The sequence below is a fragment of the Mobula birostris genome, chromosome 12 (assembly GCF_030028105.1).
Source record: "Mobula birostris isolate sMobBir1 chromosome 12, sMobBir1.hap1, whole genome shotgun sequence".
Taxonomy (NCBI): domain Eukaryota; kingdom Metazoa; phylum Chordata; class Chondrichthyes; order Myliobatiformes; family Myliobatidae; genus Mobula; species Mobula birostris.
Genome location: NC_092381.1, coordinates 38,335,890 through 38,363,317, shown reverse-complemented (window position 1 = coordinate 38,363,317; position 27,428 = coordinate 38,335,890). Strand labels below are relative to the sequence as shown.

At 40.4% G+C, this 27,428-nt stretch overlaps 1 protein-coding gene across 3 annotated transcripts in view; it reads right to left on the bottom strand.

Annotated features, from left to right (window-relative positions):
- The window catches only part of b4galt2 (UDP-Gal:betaGlcNAc beta 1,4- galactosyltransferase, polypeptide 2), a 385,347-nt gene that overhangs the window by 55,257 nt on the left and 302,662 nt on the right, over window positions 1-27,428 (bottom strand). For all 3 annotated transcript variants that reach the window (XR_011887986.1, XM_072273642.1, XM_072273643.1), the window contains exon 5: window positions 5,303-5,425. Coding sequence is in view for 2 of the 3 variants with exons in the window: in XM_072273642.1 (XP_072129743.1) it covers window positions 5,303-5,425 (123 nt within the window). In the remaining variant the exon portion in view is untranslated. The remainder of the gene's footprint in view (window positions 1-5,302; window positions 5,426-27,428) is intronic.

Here is a 27,428-nt window from a genome sequence, read left to right as displayed (position 1 = left end):
CTTTTTTTTGGTCATATCCTCAAAATGGAACGCCCAGTCCCTTTATTTTTGTTTTTTTTTCCATATAGTGCAGTGTTTTTTTTCCTCTTCATTTAAAACTCAATGTATTTTCTTTTCATAAACTGATAAGAGGAGAATTGCTGTTTTCAGTTTTTTTACTATATATTTTATACTAGTTTAACAATATCTATGATTTTGACAATATCTATCTTAACCTCGGTTTGTATTATTACTGATAGATATATTTGAGATAACACTCCTCTTGATTGTATTTACAGTATGCTCATTTTAAATCAATAAAAAGATGAATAAAGAAAGAAAGAAAATGAGACTCCAGGTAATATATGGTAATACATACCTACTTTGATAGTATATTTACTTGAATTTCCTGTAAACGCCTGTAAACGATGTGGGAATACTTCAACATCTACCCTTTATGCCCCACAAGATCTTGTAAATTTCAGTACAATCATCACCCATTCTTCTAAACTCCACAGAATGCAGATCCAACTTCTTTAGTTGATTAAAATAGGACAACCCTCTCAACCTAGGAATTAGTTGAATGTACTTCCTCTGGATTGCTTCCAGTTAGAATATCCTTTCATAAATAAGGGGACCAAAACTGTGCACAGTCCTTAAAATGCAACCTTATCAACACCCTGTACAACAGGGGTCCCCAACCTTTTCTGCACCCCGGACCAGTATAATATTGACAATATTCTTGCTGACTGCCCGACCAGGGTGGGGGGGGGGGGGGGGAGGGTGTTCAAGTAGGGTTAAACTCACCTCAACATGTCTTTTACAGTTAGGATTGCCAACTTTCTCACTCCCAAATAAGGGACAAAAGTAGCAGTCAAATCCTGGGACACTTTACCCTGGGAAAGACTACCATGACCATGAAGCCTTGCACGGGCACCTGTGTGCGCATGCGCGTACGTGCCAATTTTTTCCCCACAAATCGGTTTTGCCTTCACCTTCCTGACTATACTGTACATACGTTATTTCTACTTTATATGGGTTGTGTATTTATCATATCATTCCCGCTTTTACTATATGTTAGTGTTATTTATTTTCAGTTTTATGTGTTATTTGGTATGATTTGTTAGGTTATTTTTTGGGTCTGGAAACGCTCAAAAAATTTTCCCATATAAATTAATGGTAATTGCTTCTTTGCTTCACGCCATTTTGGCACGAAAGATTTCATAGGAACGCTCTAACTTAGTGGGGGAAATACGGGACAAGGGCGGTCCCGTATGGGACAAACCAATTTACCCCAATATACGGATGTCCCGGCAAATACAGGACAGTTGGCAACAGTTGGGACAGTTCAAGTTCAACAGTGCGTGACAGGGAATAAGGAAAGGTGCAGCTGACTCATATCGTTTCCTCGGTGGTTGGGGACCGCTGCTGTACAATTGTAACAGTATCTTTGTTTCCAGACTCCAAACCCTTGCTGTAAAGGCCATGATGCCAATTATCTTCCTAACTATGTTATGGCACTGCTGCTAACCCTTGGTGCTTTATGCACATGAACATCCAGACTCCTTTGTGCACTATTTATTTGCACTCTCTCTCCACCAAATTAAACCACCTGGTTATCTACTGAATTCAATTTTGTGAGCTCTGTGTAAAACCTAGTTGCATTTCCCATAGTGTTGTAAACTGTCTTGAAAAACACTAATGAAGGAGATCTTTCCTCTTTCAGTATTGCTTGTGGCAGGTTCAAAATCTTTGCACACTCAGTAAAAGAAGATGAATTTCACAAAAAGAATATCCCATTATGACAGATATTTTGGACCAAAGAGCTAATCCTACTCAATCTAACGTTTTGAGTCATCTCCCTGGCATAGACAACCTGTGAGGTCATTAAGTGGAGGTTATTTAATTGCCAACTCCAAAATGAAGGTTTAGGAACATAGAAAGATGCTGAGCATTCAAAACTGAGATGTGAAGAAGATTCTTTTGAAATGACAGTGTGCATGTGAGGGGTCAAATGGATTACTCTTGTTTCTGTATTGGTGATTTAACTTAATTTTGCTTTTGCCCCATCAATGTTAATCAGAGAGTTTTAACTACTGTAAATAATAATCTTTCAAATAATACATTAGTCATAGCTTTTAAAAAAGCATAGTTAATCAATTCAAGATAATAACTTCAATTACTGAAGTTTGTACATATTGGCTAAGAGATCATACATTACTCAACTGAAAGCAATCTGTGAATCAGCTGGAATCATTCCTAATTATAGATGATTCCAGTCCCAAGAGGCCTGCTGGCTACATTCCTTACTCTGAAGCTGTCACAGATTTATGATTAGAAGTCTGTGTCCTCAAATTTGTAACTGTGGAAAAATAGTTATGCATCAGTTCGCTTCCATCATCTTCAACATTCCCTATAACCAATTGTTTAGTGTTGGTAACACTGTTTTCATGGCCAGAAACACTTCTGCTAAATTGCAGAGCAATCATGTCAGTTCCACAACCCACTTGAGTGCTCACATTGATACTAATGTTCTGTTGATAATATATCTGTCATAGTGGATAATGGGGTACATTTCTAACCTGAAATGTACAGTACTATGTAAAAGTCCTAGGCACATATATATAGCTGGGGTGCCCAAGACTTTTGCATGGTACTGTATATTGGTTACAATAGGAAGGTGGTTGGGAAACAGAAATAAGAGTAATTAGCTTTGTATTAGCTCAGTACTATCAAGTGTTATTTGGTAACTGGAAAGTCATAAAATACAGTACTGCGCAAAGATCTTAGGCACCCTAGCTATATATTTGTGCCTATGGCTTTAGCACAGTATTATATAAATGTCACAGTGCTCTCTGCTGACCTTGAATAAAAGCTGCCTAAAGATCTAGTAATCTCTGTGGCATAGCTTGTGAAGCCAGTTGTCATCAGGTTTCAGCTTTTGGGCCTGACTGGTCCAACAGTGATATCAACAAGCTGGCTGAACAGCAAAGATATCTGAAGAATTCTTGCAGACAGCAAACCATGAGATAGGAAGCAGCATTATTTACCTTTTAAGCATTTTATAAAAAGTAAAATAAAGACTGCAACATTCATAGTGTCACAGAGCACTGCAGCATAGAAAGAAGCCCTTCGGCCCATCTAGTCCATGCTGACCTGTTCTTCTGCCTAGTCCCATGAACCATAGCTCTCCAAACCCCCTCATCCATAACATGATTATTAGATGGAAATTGTAATACTGAAAACAAATATCGAAATAAAATGATACTTTTATTTTAGGAAGGCATAGGATTTTATATATTACAAGAAATTCCCTTCAACACATTAAGTTATGCTTTTTAAAATGAGTGAGGCAATTCTTAAGCAGTAGTTATGGCTTAATATACTTAACAACTGTCAAAATTCATTCAGCAGGATGTCGAATGAAAACAGAAAATGATGAAATTGCTCAGCAGTTCAGGCAAGCATCTGCGAGGGAGACTGGAGCTTTCCATTGTACATATGAAGTGAAAGCAAAACAGCACACAGCTCACACACAACACAGACGCTGGAGCTTGACACTACAAAAAGGCTTACTTCAGTCTATGTATACACAGCACAGGCAGGCTGGAGATAGTGGGCAATATATATAAGTAATAGTACAAGAATAATGAAAACTTTGGCTCAGGGAACACTCTTTTTAGGACCAGTGACATCCCTGTTGATGTCAGTTAGTAGTAAAGAGAGAGCTTGTTCTGAAGTTAAAGCCCAGACTCCATGCGAATTCTTTCCTTCTACAGATGGAGAGATGAAAAGGTAAGTCTATGATAGGCTGGAGACTGGAAGAGAATGAACAACACAAGTGCTGATGGTGCAGACTAACACAGGGTGATGTAGATACCGTCTGCATGGCAGAGGTGTAAATAGGAAGAGATTAACTAAACCCGGAGGAGAGACAAAAAGAATGCTGGAAAAATGAAATACAAGGTTGGAGTGGCAGATTTACCTTAAGTTTCTTAAGTTATTAAGTCCTTAAAGGTATGATGTGCCAATTGGATAATAAGTACTGTTCCTAATCTGCAAGAATTTTACTGTCTTTCAGCAAGCCTGCACCTGGCTTGTAAATAGCTTAAGTTCCCATCAGTTCATTGGTTTCCACAACGCAGGAGGAAGTGGCAGCAGTGCACTCCATGCAGCGTTAGGGAATCAGTGACAGCAACTTCTCGATTTCCATGGTCAACCACACATGCATGCTCAGAGGTTGCTATCAGATGTCCGCATCACAGAACTGAGCATAAATAGTCTCACAGTGCAGGTTCTGAGCTATCACTTCTTTAGTCACTGCGGATACAGATACAGTGGATTCCAGTTAGTTAGAACACATCGTGATCAGTACATTTTGGCCCAATTAAATGACAGGCCTTGATTAACCAAAGTTTCATGGAAATAGTTACAGAGGTTATTAAAAACAAACCACTGTTTCACCGAGTAATAAATTATGCATTTAAATGAAATACAGAACAAATTAGAACACTACCAATTACTACTACAGTACTATAAAACTGTGTCTTAGTAGTTATCAACAGAGGAATTTATCCAGTGTAGGCTGCCATGTCCTTTTGATTATCTGTAAATGAACAAAGTCAGCGCAGACACCTACTGCAAATAATGGACTGGCTTCACTGTTTTCCTGCATGAAGTAGTTTTGCAATCCAAGTTATCAAAAAGCAATGCTTTTTGAATCAGCATCCGTTGGCTAAAATGGATAGTACGCAACTGACACTATTTAAAAACTATTTTCTCTAAGCACAGTGTGGTATCTAACAGCCACACAAGTGCACACAACTGACGCTAGTTAGAAAGTGTTGGGCGACATTCTCCTGTCCCAATTAAACAGCAGTGTCACAAGTAAACAAAGGGAATTCTGGCTATTTTCTCGATTAGTTTTTGTTCTTTAAGAGTTGTCCCAAATAAGTGGCTGCCCTGATTAACCAATGGCCCAATTAACTGGAATCCACAGTATTCACAGAAGTGATACAGCAGTGAATGATATAGAGAGACTAGACAAGAGAGAAAGCAATAAACCATATGACGCAGGATTAATTAAAGCTGCTCAAAAATTGCTTCAATAAAGACAAATAGCTTAGATTCTAAATCCAGGAAGAAAAATCCAAGCTAAAATCCGATACTGTAACATTCATACTGAGGAGATAAAGACAGCACGATTAAATGGGCTTCAAATTACACCACAACCAAACTTCTTATAATTCCGGTATTCACGTTATCTTTTCCAAATACTTCCAGCGTTAAGTCAGAGACAGCAATGATTCAAATACTGCCATACCTGTTATAAATATCATCATCCTCACCGCCCCAGCCCCAGTATTCGTTTGGGAAGCCATTTATTTTTAAGAACTGCTCCCTGCTCAATCCGGAGACGCCGCCGAAGTAGCCACTGTACGGGAGCCTAACAGAAGAAAGCAGAAGTTAGCAGGAATAGTAGACTCTTGAGCACTGATCACCTTCTCTAAAACGGAAATGCAATGTTTGGAATGAAATAAGCACAATAATTTATTTTATGTTAAAATTTAAAAGGTCGATATTTGGCATTTTGTGAGTACCAAATTATTGCACGTTCCTTTTTTTAAAGGAATCACGATACTTAATAATTTTTCTCCAAATGTGAGCCAGCCACACTGTGCAGTGGCAGATGTACAAACATGTCTATGCTGTCAGGTTGCATCTGCTGCTGACAACAAGCCAAGATGCTGAAAGCCTTAAGAAAGATAGGTTTATGTCCCACCAATGCATGGCACATCACGTGAAAACTGGGAAACACTTGTCTGATATAAAACAACACACACAAACTGGGAAAAGAATCCTGCACCTGCACTCTGATTTATTAACCATACAGTCATAAATGCAAAGTATGAAACACAATACACACAAAGAAAGTCTGAAGATGCTGTAAATTCAAAACAATACACACAAAATGCTGGAGGAACTCAGCAGGTCAGGCAGCATCTATGGAAATGAATAGATAGTCTACGTTTCGGGCTGAGACCTTCTTCGGGACTGAAAAGGAATGGGGAAGGTGCCAGAATAAAAAAGTGGGGAAGGAGGCTAGCTGGAAAGTGATAGGTGAAGCCAGGTGAGTGGGGAAGGTCAAGGGATGGAGAAGAAGGAATCTGACAGGAGAGGAGAGTGGACTGATTACAGGAGAAAGGGAAGGAGGAGGGGACCCAGGGGGAAGTAAAAGGCAGGTGAGAAGAAATAAAAGGTCCGAGTGGGGAATAGAAGAAGGGAGGGGAATACTCTGATATATATACTACCCTTCTTTAAAGAAATGTTCATATCATTCTCTTTCCTATAACTGGCAATTATTTAATTACCTGTTGGATAAGGATATTTTGTGATTTGTGCTATTAGTTGAAATTATATTGCATTTCTAAACTCAAAATGTTTTGACCTTTAATTTACTGGGGTTATGAACAGATAATGGCAATCCCAAGGCAATGAGACTTCTGGGACTGTAGTGAAGAAAGGGACCAACAAGACATCTCAGTAATTGAACAGGTTTAAAGACTGAGGAAGAGAATATCAGAGAAATTACTGCGAAATAGGATGTATGATGTCAAATCATGTAGATTCATAAAAATAAAAAGCAGAGGACTGTTTGTAAAAATATAGAAAATTATAAGAATGAAAAGATAGAATGTAATAGATTTAGTATTGTTGAGCACTTTTTGTTTTGCTTTTGGAGTTCAAATAGTTTCTCCAATAGTTGAGAGGCGGATTAATATTTACATTAAACATGTTAAAAATTGCTTACATCTTATAATTATAACAATGAGGTTATTCGACCCATCAGGCCAGCTCCCAGTCCCATCAGTCCCATTCCCTCACTCCTTATTTCCATTAACTCGAGAAACCTACTCATTTTTACACAAGTTCACCAAGTCCCCTTTGATTGTTCATGCCACTAACCCAGTAAATGCTAATTTACAGCTGACAGTCAGTCTACCAGCAGGTCTCTGGGACTTGAAAAAAGTGAGAGAGACTGGAGGAAAGCTGAATCATCACAGGGAGAAAGTGCAAACACTGCAGAGACAACACTCAAGATCAGAGGCAAATATGAATCTCTGGAGCCGTGAGGCAGCAACACTAATTCCTCCAACAGTTTGTTATTAGCAAATCTAAATGAGTGGAATTCAAAATGCAAATCACTGTAGGAACTTGGAGTGGGGCAAACCTTTCACAAGACAGGACAGTACAGCACAGGAGCAGGCATTTGGTGTGTTTCTTTCCTGCACTGCTCTATGTTCGATTTTACAATTCAATGCAGAGCTTCAAAATGACTTGGCCCTGTGGAGGAGCACAGACTGACCAATACCAATTCGCAGCCAATGACTTGGCTCTTCTTTGCTTGAATTTTCTGGCTGATTGACACATTAATAAAGCCATGTGGGTTAAACTTTCCATTAAAGTATTGAGGAAGACTGAAATCAACAATGACGAGAGCAGAAAGTGAGCGGGTGACCAGTCTCTCTCTCTCACTCACTGATGCTGGAGGACGACACTTACATTTGAACAGTCTCTCTCTCTCTTTCTGCCAGAGTTTTGGGTCTTGGGCAAGATTTAATTGACGCAGTTTGTGGACTGGGCTCATGGTTATGATGTGTTTCTGGTGCTCCTTTTTTGTTGCTATTTTGATTGGTGTGGAGGGCTCTGCAGCCTGGAGACAACAAACAGCATAACACTAGAATGAACTGAACTGAAACTGAACATCCATGCACTGTTTTGATGACTTTGTGATATGATGTTTTATATTCCACGTTTTTTGCTCGTTGTTGCTGTTTACGCATGGGGGGGGGGGTCTGATGTTTTTCTTTGAACCGGTTTCATGGTTTTCTTTGTTTTAAGGCTGTCGGTGGGAAGGTGAATCACACAGCTGTTTTCCGCATACATACTTTCATAATAAATGCTCTTTGAATCCTTTACATCATAGTTTAAGTTGGCATCATGCTCAGCACAGGCATCAAAGGCAGACATCTCACCTCTCCTGAAAGTTCCGGGAGTCTCCCGCATATTAACAATGGCTCCCTGATGCCCGCAAATTATATACAATTCCATGGAAATTAATTTTTTTGAGAGCGAGCGCGCGAGAGAGTGCCAGAGCAAGAAAGCAAGCGCGAGTCAGAGCGACCATGAGAGAGAGAAAGCAAGCGTGAGAGAGAGAGCGAGTGAGAGCGACCACGAGAGAAAGAGAGCGACAGCGAGAAAGCAAGCATGAGAGAGAGCGAGTGAGAGCGACCACGAGCGAGAGAGCGCACGAGGGAGAGCAAGAGCGAGAGAGTTCCAAACAAAGTCAGAGTGGCAGAGTGTTCCAAAAAAAGAAAATATAAAACGTACGTCACCCCAGACTACACTAAAGTGTACCCCTGCCTAATAGGGGTCAAAAATAATGACAATGTTGCTCATTGCACTGTTTGCAACAGTGACTTTTCTATTGCCCATGGTGGGTTAAGACTAAAAGACATGTTGAGGTGAGTTTGACAGGTGTCATTCGTTCATTAGCATAGCTAACGTTATTTTTCTGTTAAGGAGCTACTCTATTGCAGACATCCCACCTCTCCCGGAACTCTCCCACAAATTGATGGTGCTACCTCCCTGAAATAAGTTTTTGCAGGGTGGGATGTCTGCAAAGGTTCACTTATTATCAAAGTATAGAACTCTGAAATTCTTCTTCAGGTAGCCATGAAACCGAGAAAGTAAAGAAAATCAGCATGATCACCAACCCCCAAATCCCTCCTCCCAGCACAAAAAAACAAAGAAAAATGGAACAGGCACATCGATTCCCCCCCCCCCCAATCCCCCTCCCTCGCACACAAAAAAAAGAGAAAGATTGGGCAAAAAACATCAAATACAAAAAAAAACACAAGAGAGAAAAAAAGTCCAAGTCCACATCCGAATTGCAGAAAGTCTGGGTGACATTCTCCCTTTCCGTAGCAGAGTGATTCCACTGATGATAAAAAGTCAGTCTTCCATCTCCATGCAGAATGATCTCACCAGCGATAAAATAGCAGGCAGCTGGCATTTCAATCTCCCTCACTGCCTTAATTGGTGAACAATGGAAACTTTAATTGCAAAATGGAGTTGAATATCGGCTTGCTGCGTTCTTGCCACAAGGTTCCCACACGCTGCCTCTGCCTACCAGAATCGCTTCGGAAACTGCAGGCGCTGAAACACCCAAACGATCTTCAATCTACAAATCACAGGCTTCAACAGTTCCAGAATCACATTCAAGACGAAAAACAAAAAAGACATAAAAGAAGTGAAATATACGGTTTCATGCTCTATCCAGAAGACGTCGACCGCAGCAGATGCCATCTAGACCGGAAGTGGTGGGCCAAAAGGCCTGTCACTGCACTGTACTGCTCTACATTCTAAATAAAGTGTGACACATTCTAAGTTCACACCTTGTTTGTTGGTTCAGAACCAGCAGCACTGCAAAAGAAATGCTAGACTTGGGAAGTCATATCTGCAAGAATCAAGCCAAATTCTGTATTTTGGTATTTATTCCAAGGCAGAAAAATTCCAGCAAATGGCATGGAGAGGAACATAGTAAGACAGCACAACATCTTTGTAAGATACTATTAACCTGGAATCAATGAGATCGTTCATAATATAAAGATATATATAGTTACAGGAAATATCTATTGTCTCATCAGTGATTTCTTCACCCTAGACACTTATTGAGTATTAGAACATTTTCTTGAGAGATCTTCAAATTATAATCTGGGCGCTATAATATTCAACAGAGTCGACCATAAAGATGTGTTGTTTTCTCATAACTCGTAAGGTGTAATTGATCTTCAAGCCTGACTTGCTGTAAAGATGGTTGAAGGTAACAAATATAAAATGAAACTGATTCTCCCAAATGTGAAGTTGTGGATGATTCTGAGGAGAAAGCCTACAGGTATTGAAAGGCAGCTCACTGAAAGGTGTTGGTAAATTTAAGGATGTTGGTTACAGAAAGGGATTATTTTTAAGCACTGCAGTCCGACACTTGGACAATCTTGTTGCTTTTCATAAAGGCAAATGCTGAATTTATTGTAGTGTTCTTTTTTACCTCTTCTGTATTCCTTCTGCTTTCATGTCAATTCACAATGGCAATTCTTCAAGACAAAAATAATTTTAAATTGTCCATGGTTAATTCTTGCACAGATAGCTTAACCACCTCAGCCCCTCCAGCAGTGAGTGAGTCTTTTAGTAGAGGTTGAAAGGCCATGGGAAATTAATGTATTTAAACATGCAAGGGATGTGACCGTCTACTCCCGATGCTTTTACTGATTTATGAGGGTTTAGTTTTGGCTTTTTATTGCTTTCACGTAACATATAAAATCCAGTCTAAATCCCTTAAATAAAATTTAATCTGAAAATAAAAACAAATATTCTTGCACAGGAGGTTCTTGGGTTTCTATTAGCAATTTTTGACAACTCCCAGTACATGAAAGCCACAATTCCCAACTATAATAAATCACTTACTGATGTAGTTATTACATTCCACTTTACCTGCTTTTTCTTAACCAAGGCAATAAATTCTGAAGATGCTTGTTCTGATAAAGATAAATAGGTCAGATTCTGTTATAACAACAAGCAAGGCTATCAGTACTCACTGCTATTGAGTAAATTGGACAATTCTTGTTGACAGTGCCTTTCCAAACAAAATTTTCAATTTAGAAACAGCTCTCCTACTCCTATATATCCTACAACAGAGTAATAACCTGCTCCTCCAAAGGGCCGTCCACCATTACCGTCCTCTCCATTAGAATCAGCAGCAAAATGATTGCACTGTTAACAAGCTTAGACTGTATGCCACTAGGTTTTCACTAGGGGACTGAGGTGTTAGTTCTGGTGCATGCAGGAAATAATCTGAATACTAAACACAAATTAACTGCTTGCCCGACCTTGCAAGAAATTAGGGAGATCTCAGAGGAAATTCAACAATTCTAAAGGGGAGTGTCAGCACCTCAGACTTCCATCAAGGTATTGCCAAATTCAAGATTCAAGATTGTCTAATGTCATTTCCAGTACACAAGTGTAAAGGAGAATGAAATAATTGTTTATCCTGATCCAATGCAGCACAAAGAATAACATAATAAGATAAAAAAACACAATAATAAAAAAAATCAACAAATATATTGGTCAAACAGTACTTGCAGTATTGTGAGCACTTTTGGGCCCTTTATCTAAGAAAAGATGTGTTGGCATTGGAGAGAGTCCAGAGGAGATTCACAAGAATTATTCGAGGAATGAAAGACTTAGTATGTGAGGAGCATTTGATAGCTCTGGGCTTGCCTCGCTAGATTTTATTACAATGAATGGGGATCTCATTGAAACCTATAGTATATTGATTGGCCTAGACAGAGTGTATGTGAAGAGGTGGGAGCAGTCCAGGACCAGAGGTTACAGCCTCAGAATAGAGGTACGTCCATTTAGAACAGAAATAAGGAGGAATTTATTTAGCCAGAGGATTGCGAATCTGTGGAATTCATTGCCACAGACGGTGTGGAGGCCAAGTCACTAGATATATTTAAAGCAAAGGTTAATGGGTTCTTGATTAGTCAGGGCATCAAAAATTATGGGGAGAAGGCAGGAGAATGGGTTTGAGGGGGATAATAAATCAGACATGATGGAATGGCAGAGCAGCCTCGATGAGCTGAATAGCCTAATTCTGCTCCTCCGTCTTATGGTCTAACTGCGCAATCAAGCTTTATGCCCAGAATCCCACATTTTTCTGCAAATCCCGAAGTCGCTCATCTTCCATCACCAGTCAACTCCTATCTAAAATTATTCAAGCAAGTATGTTATTTTAAAATATAGTATTAAAAGAATTTTATCCCCTCTCTAATCTTTTGCCAATGATCTTAAGTCTTCGACTTCTTGAGAACTTCCTCAGGGCTTTGCCCACTCTGTTAACATGAGCACATCTTGGAAAAGGTCACTAATCTGAAATTTTAACTTGCTTTTATCTTTTTTTTCTAAATGCTGCCCGAGCTAGTGAGTCTTTCCGGTATTTTGTGTTTTCATTTCAGATTTCCAATATACGCTGTGTTTGCTTTCAGTAAAACAGGCTTCAACTAAAGCTAACGCTCAGTGGCCACTTCATTAGGTACAGCTGCTCATTAATGCAAATATTTAATCAGCCAATCACGTAGCAATAACATAATGCATGTAGACATGGTCAAGAGGTTCAGTTGCTGTTCAGACCGAAGATCAAAATGGGGAAGAAATGTGATCTAAGTGACTTTGATCATTCAATGATTGTTGGTGCTAGACAGAGTGGTTTGAGAAGCTCAAAAACTGCTAATCTCCTTGGATTTACATGTACAACAGTTTCTAGAGTTTAGAGAGAATGGTGAAAAACTAAAAAAAACCCAGTGAGCAGCTGTTCTGTGGGTGAAAGTGGCTTGTCAATGAGACAAGTCAGCTGATTCAAGCTGACAGAAAGGTGACAGTAACTCAAGCAACCACACCTTACAACAGTGGTGTGCCAAAGGACATCTCTGAATGCACAACATATTGAACCTTGAGATAGATGGACTACAGCACAGAAGATCCTGACCACACAGTTAGTGGTCATTTTGTTAGGTTCAGAAGGTACCTAAAAGAGTGAACAGTGGGTGTAGATTGCAAAGAGAAAGAATTATCAAGAAAATTACCAATCTGAGAGACATACAACTGACAAATCAAATCAGCATTAATTATAGATTCATAGCTTCCAGTAAATCTCCCCATTAACCTGTGCAGCCACTGGGATGAATAGAAAAAACCTTTGTACAGTTTAGAATGGAGAATTTAATTGAGGCTAAAAAAAAAATCTTTGTTTTGCCATTCTTTATTACAAACTCAAGAAGCACTTAATTGTCAAAATTCACAGCACAGTTTGCTAGTTAAAAACCGGACTGATGACTTTATATCAGCACTTATCAATATTTCACTCAACTGCAGTGGAAAAGTGTTTTGATGTACAACTTGTTTGTGCTGAACTGCGACTTTCAGTCATGTATAATAGAAGGATTGTCTAACAGAGAAAGCAGCTCTATGGAGCCACTGGAGCATGCCCATTTCTTCTCCCGTGATCAGCATACTTTCAGGCATGCTTTCTTCTTCTGCTGTTTATTGCAACATATTAAGAATTTGCCAGCAATAGGGAAGAAAGACCTACTGGATTTAGAGATAGTATTTAAGGCAAATCTTTGCTTTAATCCGCATGGGCCTCATGTTACTAACAATAGGGCTCCTAAAGAAAAAAATGCACGCGGTTTATTTATAAAATGAATTGGAACATATATGCATTAACTTAAAATTAAACAAAGTGTCCAGAGGGACTCGAAAACGCCCATCATTACTCCACAACACTAACCAGCACCATTACAATTTGAAAGTCCTTTAATCAGTTACAAGTCCCCAAATGCAAGGGGATCCAGTCAACCGCTCAGAAGTAAACTTGAAGCATGTTCCCTGGGCCTAAAAATGGCAACTCAGTACAGAAATTCCCAAATAGGAAAGTTGGGCCATTTCTACAACGGGAAATGAAAATCTTTCCAGATTTCTCAGGAGGTGCAAAAATGTTGGAGATGGAATCTTAAAGTAACTGTCAGCTCAATGTCAAAGCTGTTATCCCTTCAATATTTGGAATGCAATTACGTAAATAATGAAATTATGCTCCAATAATCAGTAACTACCTTCTTGCAGAAGAAAACAATGAAAAATAATACATCTACAGTCAGTGAAAGTGCAAGTTCAGCCTATTTAGTTGACTGGAATTTATTCAGCTACCAACAATCATAAGTGTTACCCCAGGAAATATAGCATCTTGTTGGAAACCAGCCTGCCCATCATTCTATATTTGAAATTAATAAGATTGGATATGGTTTGCTCTTTCTAGTATTAATTTTATAAAGGTTTATAAAGATCAAAGAGACTGTATAAATGCTACTCACTGGTTGTCCTGAGGGTTTAAGTATTTGTTTACATGGATAGAACATTTTACAAATATCAGTAACAGTCCTCTCATCCTTCAAATATAAAAAACAATTATACTAACCAAAGTAATGACATGTATTTTACTAAGATGACAACCAAAAAAATAGGGGACAGGTCTATAATATAATTCTATAGGAATGAAAATGAGATGAGTTATTTAATGCTGCTCCAAGCTCAACTCTTACATTGTATTAATTTTAATTTATTTTTCTTTCCACTTTTCCTGTTAATCTTGGGTTTGCAATATTAAGCTTCAAAAGAAACATTCGCTGGATCAAATGGTTTCAGCTTGCTTTAAATCACATTGAATAAAAGACTCTGTCAAGAAGTATTCCTTGGTCACAGGAACATCTGCAATTTTTGTATCCTTTAGGAGGGAGCAGAATACAGCAAGGAATACTAATCATTTTAAGAGGCAGGTCACGGACATGGCTTAATTTGAATAATAATCACCAATGAACAAGGATTTTATTGTAGAAGAGTCTGGTGAAACTCCTGTCATTTCTACTTCTAATATTCTTGTGAGTACTTAAGCAGGAATCACCTCAAAAATTAATATACTATCAGCTATTTTACTAAATTTATTTTTTGGAAAATACTATAGTATGATGAATGAAAATCTTCATAAATGCATCTGCCTCCTTTATTGATTTATGCCAGTGTAAAGGAGGTGAATCATCAAATTGTTACAAGAAACAATTGCCAAATTCTGTTTACAATTTACTCCTTTTGTTTCAGTCTACAAGGAGTATCCTGCCTGCTCTGATCTTAGACCATAAGACTATAAGACACAGAAGCAGAATTAGTCCATTTGACTCATTGAATATGCTCCGCCATTCCATCATTGCAATTTACTATCCCTCTAAACTCCATTCTCTTGCCTTCTCCTCATAACTTTTGACGCCTTTAATTATCGAGAACCGATCAAGTTCCACTTTAAATATATCCAGTGACTTGGCCTCCACAGCCATCTATGACAATGAATTCAACAGATTCCACACTCCCTTGTTTTGAATTTAATATTTCAGTAATATTTGAGTAATACTGTAAATATATTATTTGTTTGTTTATATAATTCATTATGGGTTATAGGTAAAAGTATGTGAATGGCATACATTATGACACCACCACGTCATATGTGCATGCCTCACTAAAGTAAAACAAAGTGGACACATACCTCCTGGCTCTAGTGTTTTTCTTTCGAATAGTTTCTAGATTAACAAAACATAACAGTGGTGATGAGTAACCTTTAAAATGAACCCAAGATGACTACCCACCTATTGAAATGAAGTACATTTCTTTCTTACAAGGGGAGAGAGATGGTCAATTTACAAAAATGCACAGTATGTGTTTCTTTGCAAAGGAAGAAAGATGGTCAAGTTAAAAAGAAAGCAGAAAACGGATGAAATTCACAGTTTCATAAACAGCGAGTACCGGGTGATACTAATAATAATTTTTTTTAAAAGCCTAAATGGCTGGCTACATCAGAAGAATAGACACTTTTGATTGCATAGCAGATAATTGGGTGATGTATACTGAATGAATTGAGCAATACTTTGAAGCAAATGAAATAGCCAATGACAAGGAAGTACTAGTGTTACTAAGTGCAACAGGAGGAAAAGCACATATTTTTGCCTATAAATTTGACTGCCCCAACCAAACCAGCCAGAATGAGCTTTGGTGATATGGTGAAGTAATGAGGAACATTTAGAACCGAAACCATTATTGTTTGCAGAATGTTTTAGGTTTCATAAGCAGAAACAAAAGGAAGGGGAGTCCATTTCAGCGTACCTGGCTGTATTTAAGAAATTGTCTCAGCATTGTCAGTTTAGTGATGGGCTTAAAGATACACCGAGAGATCAGTTAGTTTGTGGAATCTTATAGGAAAGCATTCAAAAATGAGTCCTAACTGAAGCACAACTCACATTTAAAAGAGCAGTTGAAATCACTGTATGAATGGTAACAGCAGCCACAGAGACAAGTGAGTTGCGGTCAGGAATGATGAGAGTCAGTGACACAGGACTGGGTAGTCTTGAGATTAATAACGTGAAAGCTAACAATAGACAAACAACGCAAACATGAGGAAATCTGCAGATGCTGTAAGTTCAAGCAACATACATAAAAATTGCTGGTGAACGCAGCAGGCCAGGCAGCATCTATAGGAAGAGGTACAGTTGATGTTTCAAAATGATAGGAGAAGACAGGAGGGGAAGGAATCTGGACAGTTGATTGGCAAAAGGATTATATGAGAGGATCATGGGACAGGAGGCCTAGGGAGAAAGAAAGAGGGAGGGGGGAAGCCCAGAGGATGGGCAAGGAGGGGAGGGGGAGAGGGAGAGGGAGAGGGAGAGGGAGAGGGAGAGGGAGAGGGAGAGGGAGAGGGAGAGGGAGAGGGAGAGGGAGAGGGAGAGGGAGAGGGAGAGGGAGAGGGAGAGAGAGAGAGAGAGGGAGAGAGAGAGAGAGAGAGAGAGAGAGAGAGAGAGAGAGAGAGAGAGAGAGAGAGAGAATTAATATTAATAATAAATGAATAAATAACGGATGAGGTACGAAGGGAAGGTGGGGCATTAATGGAAGTTAGCGAAGTCAATGTTCATGCCATCAGGTTGGAGGCTACCCAGATGGAATATAAGGTGCTGATCCTCCAACCTGAGTGTGGCTTCATCTTGACAGTAGAGGAGGCTGTGGATAGACATATCAGAATGGGAATGGGACGTGGAATTAAACCATTCAGGGCCCCAGACAGTCCTTCCAGGTGAGGCCACTCTTCACCTGTGAATTGGCTGGGGTGATATACTGCATCCGGAGCTCCCAATGTGGCCTTCTATATATTGGCGAGACCCGACGCAGACTGGGAGACCGTTTCGCTGAACACATACGCTCTGTCCGTCAGAGAAAGCAGGATCTCCCAGTGGCCACACATTTTAATTCCACATCCCATTCCCATTCTGACATGCCTATCCACGGCCTCCTCTACTGTAAAGATGAAGCCACACTCAGATTGGAGGAACAACACCTTATATTCCATCTGGATAGCCTCCAAACTGATGGCATGAACATCAACTTCTCTAACTTCCATTGCCCCACCTTCCCTTCGTACCCCACCCCTTATTTATTTATTTATTATTAATTTTTTTCTCTCTCCTTTTTCTCCCTCTGTCCCTCTCACTATACTCCTTGCCCATCCTCTGGGCATCCTCCCTCCCCCCTTCTTTCTCCCTAGGCCTCCCGTCACAATGATCCTCTCATATTCCTTTTGCCAATCAACTTTCCAGATCCCTCCCCCTCCTGTCTTCTCCTATCATTTTGGATCTCTCCCTTGCCCTCCCACTTTGAAATCTCTTACTATCTCTTCTTTCAGTTAGTCCTGACGAAGAGTCTCGGTCTGAAACGTCGACTGTACCTCCTGACCTGCTGCGTTCACCAGCAATTTTTATGTGTGTTGCTTAATAGACAAAGAATATAGTTTACACCAGAAGTGAATGGCAAATTAATTAAAATGGAATTTGACACTGGAGAACACACTGAGAGCAAAGTCAGCAGAACACATTACACTAACACTGAACCAGAAGCTCGTCAATTTCCTCCTTGCATATCATATGCAGCATGCTCCACAACCAACAATTCACCGGCTATGCTAATCCTGGGTTGTCCCTTGCACTCGAGCTTGGATCTCCTCAAACTCAATCTCAGAGGAAAATGAAGGATTAAACAGCTGAGACAAATGGAAAGCTCCTCAAACAAGGAGATTTGATGTTTCGCTCCTGGACAAGCAGTCCTGGCGAGGGACTATAGATGTGATCAAAAGTGGACACTTGGAAATATAAAGAACAGAACTTGACTACTCTCTTACAAAGTGGAGATTGTGTCTGATGTCATCTGGAGATGACGCATCGATCAGTTGAGGAGAGCAGAGTCAATTGTTAGAGAAGAAAGGTGCCCAGAGCTGTCAGTTCCAGACAAAATTCCTACAGCCAACACAGAGGAGGCCCCAGAACCTGAGATTGTTTCACAACCACAAGTCTCTCCCACCAAGCAGAGTGAACCCCCTTGTCAGGAAAGACGTTATCCCTCAAGAGTAAGGAATCCTCAACAGCGATTAAATCTTTACGCCTGAATGGGACAATTTAAAATTTGGTATTCTGTGGATATCGATATAACAGAAGTACTATATGGAATATTGTATATATACATACATACACACACACATATATATTTTCTTCACCCATCCACCCTACTTCTTGGAAGTTCTCATGTTTTATGGTTTTTCAACATTGAATCACAGTCAATTTAGTTTGCCTGATCAACAGAAAAAGACTCTTTCGTGTCAAAGTAAAGACAATTCACTACAAAGTGATCTAAATTAATTACAAATATCAAACACAAAATAATTGATTGCATAAGTATTCACCATCTTCAAGTCAGTATTTTGTAGACAGAAACATAGAAAATAGGTGCAGGAGTAGGCCATTTGGCTCTTCCAGCCTGCACCACCATTCAGTATGATCATGGCTGATCATCCAACTCAGAACCCTGTACCTGCCTTCTTTCCATACCCCCTGATCCCTTTAGTCACAACGGCCATATCTAACTCCCTCTTAAATATAGCCAATGAACTGGCCTCAACTGTTTCCTGTGGCAGAGAATTCCACAGATTCACCACTCTCTGTATGAAGAAGTTTTTCCTTATCTCGGTCCTAAAAGGCTTCCCCTTTATCCTCAAACTGTGACCCCTCGTTCTGGACTTCCCCAACATCGGGAACAATCTTCCTGCATCTAGCCTGTCCAATCCCTTTAGAATTTTATACGTTTCAATCAGATTCCCCCATCAATCTTCTAAATTCCAGACAACACAAGCCTAGTCGATCCAGTCTTTCATCATATGAAAGACCTGTCATCCCAGGAATCAATCTGGTGAACCTTCTTTGTACTTCCTCTATGGCAAGAATGTCTTTCCTCAGATTAGGGGACCAAAACTGCACACAATACTCCAGGTGTGGTCTCACCAAGGCCTTGTACAACTGCAGTAGTACCTCCCTGCTCCTGTACTCGAATCCTCTTGTTATGAATGCCAGCATACCATTCGCCTTTTTCACTGCCTGCATGCCCACTTTCAATGACTGGTGTACAATGACACCCAGGTCTCGTTGCATCTCCCCTTTTCCTAATAGGCCACCACTCAGATAATAATCTGTTTTCCTGTTCTTGCCACCAAAGTGGATAACCTCACATTTATCCACATTAAATTGCATCTGCCATGAATTTGCCCACTCACCTAACCTATCCAAGTCACCCTGCATCCTCTTAGCATCCTCCTCACAGCTAACACTGCCACCCAGCTTCATGTCATCTGCAAATGCTGCATTTAATTCCCTCGTCTAAGTCATTAATATATATTGTAAACAACTGGGGTCCCAGCACTGAGCCTTGCGGTACCCCACTAGTCACTGCCTGCCATTCGGAAAAGGTCCAGTTTATTCCCACTCTTTGCTTCCTGTCTGCTAACCAATTCTCTATCCACATCAATACCATACCCCCAATACTGTGTGGTTTAAGTTTGCACACTAATCTCCTGTGTGGGACCTTGTCAAAAGCCTTTTGAAAATCCAAATATACCACATCCACTGGTTCTCCCCTATCCACTCTACTAGTTACATCCTCAAAAACTTCTGAGATTCGTCAGACATGGTTTTCCTTTCACAAATCCATGCTGACTTTGCCCGATAATTTCACCACTTTCCAAATGTGCTGTTATCACATCTTTGATAACTGACTCTAGCATTTTCCCCACCACCGATGTCAGGCTAACCGGTCAATAATTGTCCGGTTTCTCTCTCCCTCCTTTTATAAAAAGCGGGGTTACATTAACCACCCTCCAATCCTCAGGAACTAATCCAGAATCTAAAGAGTTTTGTAAAATTATCACTAATGCATCCACTATTTCTTGGGCTACTTCCTTAAGCACCCTAGGATGCAGACCATCAGGCTCTGGGGATTTATCTGCCTTTAATCCTTTCAATTTACCTAACACCACTTCCCTACTAACCTGTACTTCCCTCAGTTCCTCCATCTCACTAGACCCTCGGTCCCCTACTATTTCCGGAAGATTATTTATGTCCTCCTTAGTGAAGACAGAACCAAAGTAGTTATTCAACTGGTCTGCCATGTCCTTGTTCCCCATGATCAATTCACCTGTTTCTGACTGTAAGGGACCTACACTTGTCTTAACCAATCTTTTTCTTTTCACATATCTATAAAAGTTCCTGTACTGTGGAAGACGTCCTGCCTTGTACCTGTGCCGAAGACGCCGCGCCCCAGCGGCCTCAATGACTACAGACCAGTGGCATTGATCTCCCACATCATGAAGACCCTGGAGAGACTTGTTCTGGAGCTGCTCCAGCCTATGGTCAGGCCACATTTAGATCCCCTCCAGTTCGCCTACCAGCCCCGACTAGGAGTTGAGGATGCCATCGTCTACCTGCTAAACCATGTCTGCGCTCACCTGGACATGCCAGCGAGCACTGTGAGGGTCATGCTTTTTGACTTCTCCAGTGTGTTCAACACCATCCACCCTGCTCTGCTGGGGGAGAAGCTGACAGCGATGCAGGTGGATGCTTCCCTGGTATCATGGATTCTTGATTACCTGACTGGCAGACCACAGTACGTGTGCTTGCAACACTGTGTGTCCGACAGAGTGATCAGCAGCACTGGGGCTCCACAGGGGACTGTCTTGTCTCCCTTTCTCTTCACCATCTACACCTCGGACTTCAACTACTGCACAGAGTCTTGTCATCTTCAGAAGTTTTCGGATGACTCTGCCATAGTTGGATGCATCAGCAAGGGAGATGAGGCTGAGTACAGGGCTACGGTAGGAAACTTTGTCACATGGTGTGAGCACAATTATCTGCAGCTTTATGTGAAAAAGACTAAGGAGCTGGTGGTAGACCTGAGGAGAGCTAAGGTACCGGTGACCCCGGTCTCCATCCAGGGGTCAGTGTGGACATGGTGGAGGATTACAAATACCTGGGGATACGAATTGACAATAAATTGGACTGGTCTAAGAACACTGAGGCTGTCTACAAGAAGGGTCAGAGCTGTCTCTACTTCCTGAGGAGACTGAGGTCCTTTAACATCTGCCGGACGATGCTGAGGATGTTTTACGAGTCTGTGGTGGCCAGTGCTATCATGTTTGCTGTTGTGTGTTGGGACAGCAGGCTGAGGGTAGCAGACACCAACAGAATCAACAAACTCATTCGTAAGCCCAGTGATGTTGTAGGGATGGAACTGGACTCTCTCACGGTGGTGTCTGAAAAGAGGATGCTGTCTAAGTTGCATGCCATCTTGGTCAATGTCTCCCATCCACTACATAATGTACTGGGTGGGCACAGGAGTACATTCAGCCAGAGACTCATTCCTCCAAGATGCAGCACAGAGCATCATAGGAAGTCATTCCTGCCTGTGGCCATCAAACGTTACAACTCCTCCCTTGGATGGTCAGACACCCTGAGCCGATAGGCTGGTCCTGGACTTATTTCATAATTTACTGGCATAATTTACATATTACTATTTAACTATTTATGGTTCTATTACTATTTATTATTTATGGTGCAACTGTAATGAAAACCAATTTCCCCCGGGATCAACAAAGAATGACTACTACTACTACTACTAAGTTTTTACAGTCAGTTTTTATGTTCCCTGCCAGCTTTCTCTCATAATCTTTTTTCCCTTTCCTAATTAAGCCCTTTGTCCTCCTCTGCTGGACTCTGAATTTCTCCCAGTCCTCAGGTGTGCCGCTTTTTCTGACTAATTTGTATGTTTCTTCTTTGGAATTGATACTATCCCTAATTTCCCTTGTCAGCCACGGGTGCACTACCTTCCCTGGTTTATTCTTTTGCCAAACTGGGATGAACAATCGTTGTAGTTCATCCATAATGATCTTTAAATGCTTGCCATTGCATATCCACCGTCAATCCTTTAAGTCTCATTTGCCAGTCTATCTTAGCTAATTCACGTCTCACACCTTCAAAGTTACCCTTCTTTAAGTTCAGAGCCTTTGTTACTGAATTAACTATATCACTCTCCATCTTAATGAAGAACTCCACCATATTATGGTCACTCTTACCCAAGGGGCCTCGCACAACAAGATTGCTAACTAACCCTTCCTCATTGCTCAATACCCAGTCTAGAATGGCCTGCTCTCTAGTTGGTTCCTCGACATGTTGATTCAGAAAACCATCCTGCATACATTCCAAGAAATCCTCTTCCTCAGCACCCTTACCAATTTGGTTCACCCAATCTATATGTAGATTGAAATCACCCATTATAACTGCTGTTCCTTTACTGCACGCATTTCTAATTTCCTGTTTAATGCCATCCCCAACCTCACTACTACTGTTAGGTGGCCTGTACACAACTCCCACCAGCATTTTCTGCCCCTTAGTGTTACCCATAGTGTTAGCTCTAGCCATATCGATTCCACATCCACCCGGCTAATGTCCTTCCTTTCTATTGTGTTAATCTCCTCTCTAACCAGCAATGCCACCCCACCTCCTTTTCTTTCATGTCTATCCCTCCTGAATATTGAATATTCACCTTGAATATTGAAGATGCACCTTTGGCAGCCTTGAGTCTGTGTGGATAGGTTTCTATCAGCTTTGCACATCTGGACACTGCAATTTAATGTGTGTATTTAATGTTTTAAAAAATATTTGAGTAACATTATAAATATATTGTTTGATTAAGCATTCTTTGTTCACATAATTCATTACAGGTTATATGTAAAAGTACGTGAATGGCATACGTCATTAAACCATCACGTCACATATTTCTTTGAATTACTTTCTGGAGTTACAAAACATTAACACCTCTGGCTAAAAAAAAATCCTCCTCATCTCTGTCTTAAAGGTTTTAACGGGACATCCCCCTCTTCTGAGGCTGTTCCCACTAGTCCCAGACTCCGTCACTATAGAAAACATCCTCCGCACATCCATTCTATCTAGGCCTTTCAATATTCAATAGGTTTCAAAGTGATCCTCCTCGTTCTTCTAAACTCCAGTGAATACTGGGCCAGAGCCATCAAATGCTCCCCATACATTCACCCTTTCATTCCCAGAATAATTTGTGAACCCCGTGTGGACGTTGGCCCAAACGTCATACATAACCCCGGCATTATATTCTAGTCCTCTCGAAATGAACCCTAACATTGTATTTGCATTCAAGATTTTCTTGCTTTGTACCTGCCTCCTCAGTTCAGCTGGATTCCATCTTGCAGTATGGAAAACTTATTCAATATTCAAATCTCCTTTGTATCAGAGAGTGCTCCCATTCTCAGAGTATAATGTGTTCTTAATTTGCAAGATCATCTGAACTGCCCGAAATCATAATGCTGGAAGCAATTTGTTTCACAAGTTGCTCTGCAGTAATCCCCTTTTTTTGATATGAAAGTCAACCCCATCAAAGGCCTTCAGGAGTCTGCTTTGCTGAGAAAACATCAATAAGCGATAACCTAATTACTTATGGAGCTCCCTTCCTCTGAACACTGCAAACAGGAAGTACTACTGAGCATGCCCCAAGCGGCAGCAACTACTTCAATAAGTGATGTGGAAAGTTTTTGGATCTGGGCAAGATTTTACTTTCAGCTTCAAGGAGGGGAAAATTTAAAAAAGACAAAGACTCAGGTAGTAAATCAATTGCAATAAAGATGCTGGAATAATCATGACGGAAGTGGGCAACTGGGGTATATTTAAAGTAGATGACCCATTGATGCCAGGGAGAGTAACATTTTCACAGCTATGCACTCTTATGTGAGGTGAGCCATAGTATTTTCTGTCTTTGTCAAATAAAATGTTTATTGATTCTATAAGCTCCCTACTCACAAATTGTTAAACCTACCAGCATAAAAGATTGAAGAACTCCTAATGTTGCATTCATAAAATAAAGTGCAGACTATAAAGGAATCTAATTTTTATATTCTTAGGTAACACTATTGTACAATAAACTATTAGAATACAGCTGATATGTTTTAAAACAGGAAATATTCACATCACTTACTTGACGTCATCTTGACTTCAATAGTCTAACCTTGGTGAATATAATTTGGCTAATAGTTGTTCTGAAGCGTACCAAACATCTCCTCAGAGAAGTAATCCCATAAGAAAATTTTGAATATACAGTGGAAACCCAAATAACATACATGTAGTCATAGGGAACCATGAATCTAATAAATTCAGGAAAGTCAATTAAATGAGTGGAAAAAAAGCTTGGAAAAATTAATGAGTCTAGAAGCTGCCAAATTTCTGAGACATCATGGGCTCAGAAATTCAGAGTATTTCGACAGAGCACAGTAATTTATGAAAGGTGACAGGGATGGTGAATGCAGTGGCAACAATCTTCCAGAGTTCCTTAGAATTCGGAATCTGGATTCTGGCATTGTACCGGATGACTGAAAAATTGCAAATGTTACTCCACTATTTAAGAAGGGTGGGAGGCAGCAGAAAGGAAATTATAGACCTGTTAGTCTGACATCAGTGATTGGGAAGTTGTTGGAATCGACTGTCAGGGATGAAATTATGGAGTACCTGGAGGCACATGACAAGATAAGCCAAAGCCAGCATGGTTTCCTGAAAGGAAAATCCTGTCTGACTAACGTACTGCAATTTTTTGAGGAAATTACAAGCAGGGTAGACAAAGGAGATGCAGTAAATGTGGTGTACTTGCATTTTCAGAAGACCTTTGACAAGGTGCCGCACAGGAGGCTGCTTAGCAAGATAAGAGCCCATGGAATTACAGGGAAGTTACTAGCATGGGTGGAGCATTGGCTGGTCAGCAGAAAACAGAGAGTGGGAATAAAGGGATCCTATTCTGGCTGGCTGCCAGTTGCCAGTGGAGTTCCACAGGGGTCGGTGTTGGGACCGCTGCTTTTTACGAAATATGTCAATGATTTGGACTATGGGGTTAATGGATTTGGGGCTAAATTTGCCAATGATACAAAGATAGGTGGAGGAGTGGGTAGTGTTGAGAAAACAGAGAGTCTGCAGAGAGACTTAAGATAGTTTAGGGGAATAGGCAAAGAAGTGGCAAATGAAATATAATGTTGGAAAGTGTATGATCATGCACTTTGGTGGAAGAAATAAATGGGCAGAGTATTATTTAGATGGGGAGAGAATTCAAAATGTAGAGATGCAAAGGGACTTGGGAGTCCTTGTGCAGGATACCCTAAGGGTCAACCTCAGGGTTGAGTTGGTGGTGAAGAAGGTGAATGCAATGTTGGCATTCATTTCTAGACGTAGAGAGTATAAAAGCAGGGATGTGATGTTAAGGCTCTATAAGGCACTCGTGAGACCACACTTTGAGTATTATGTGCAGTTTTAGGCTCCTTATTTTAGAAAGGATATACTGACATTGGAGAGGGTTCAGAGAAGATTCACAAGAATGATTCCAGGAATGAAAGGGTTACCGTATGAGGAACGTCTGGCAGCTCTTGGTCTGTATTCCCTAGAGTTCAGGAGAATGAGGGGGGATCTCATAGAAACATTCAAAATGTTAAAAGGCCTGAACAGATTAGATATGGCAAAGTTATTTCCAGTGGTAGGGGAGTCTAGGACAAGAGGGCACAACTTCAGGATTGAAGGACATCCATTTAGAACAGAGATGCGGAGAAACCTGTGGAATTTGCCGCCACGAGCGGCTGTGGAGGTCAAGTCATTGGGTGCATTTTAGGCCGAGGTAGATAAGCTCTAGATTAGCCAGGGCATCAAAGGCTATGGGGAGAAGGCAGGGGAGTGGGGATGACTGGAAGAATCATCTTCTCATCTTGAAGATGCTACCCAAGCTGCTGGGAGTTCCCGACATTTTCATTCTTTTCTAAAAATTTTTTTTTGCTCAGCAGAACAAAACTTTCAAATTTCCAGATACACTTACATTTACATTTCTTCCCCTCACAGATGTCAGATATCAGAACACTTCCATCAAAATACAGACATCACCACAACATCCTATACAAAAGTCCTTATTAGTATAGCAACCTTTTCTGAAGTATATCTATATACTTCAGAAAAGGTTGCCATGTTCTACGAAAAACAATGCTTTTAAGTGTACCATACATGTCAAAAGGTCCAAAGGAATGTATTCCATGATTAATTTACGCCAACCAAAAAGTCCAGGGGCTTTATCGGATATCCAACAAAGTAAAAGTTCTTCCTTGCACAAAAAGTCAGGATGTTAAAACGTTTTTTCTGATGTGCATTAATAATACGACGGCTGGGTAAGCTTAAGAGTAAAGACACTGGGTCCAGTTCAAGCTCCATCTTCAGAATCTTTTCCATTTCACCCAAAATATCACTTCAGTATGCCTGAAGTTTGGGACAAGTCCAAAAACAGTGGGTGAAAGTTCTAGTATTTTCTTCAATTAAGTGTTATTTGATCGGTAAAGATCAACATAGATAAAGACAGCATAATCATATTCAACATTGTAACTGGTATGGAGATAGGAGGAAAACTAACAGATGTACTTTTGTAAAGACTGATAAAGGTATACAGAGAAGGCTGGGTATAAGATAAAGGTTCATCGGGTTAGGGGTTGTAATAAATCAGCACGGACAAAGAATTATTGAAGGTCACAGAGCAGGAAGCAGGAATACAGCGGTCTTTTTCAGGTTTGCAGGCTATTAATAACTAGGAAAAGGAGTGGGGTTTGGTAATGAATTGGATGAAGGCACAGGGTGTACTGCAGCCACGTTTGCTGACAATACAGAGCTGGGGGAAAGTACGTGTGAGACAGACTTGAAAAGTAAAGTAATAGAGACAACCTTTATACTTTATTGTCACCAAACAGTTGATACTAGAGTGTACAATCATCACAGCGATATTTGATTCTGCTCTTCATGCTCCCTGGAGTACAATTCGATAGTAAATATTAAAAATTTAAATTATAAATCATAAATAGAAAATAGAAAAGGGAAAGTAAGGTAGTGCAAAAAAACTGAGAGGCAGGTCTGGATATTTGGAGGGTATAGCCCAGATCCGGGTCAGGATCTGTTCAGCAGTCTTATCACAGTTGGAAAGAAGCTGTTCCCAAATCTGGCCGTACGAGTCTTCAAGCTCCTGAGCCTTCTCCCAGAGGGAAGGGGGACGAAAAGTGTGTTGGCTGGGTGGGTTGTGTCCTTGATTATCCTGGCAGCACTGCTCCGACAGCATGTGGTGTAAAGTGAGTCCAAGGATGGAAGATTGGTTTGTGTGATGTGCTGGGCTGTGTTCATGATCTTCTGCAGCTTCTTCCAGTCTTGGACAGGACAACTTCCATACCAGGTTGTGATGCACCCCAGAAGAATGCTTTCTACGGTGCATCTATAAAAATTAGTGAGGGTTTTAGGGGACAGGCTAAATTTCCTTAGCTTCCTCAGGAAGTAAAGGCGCTGGTG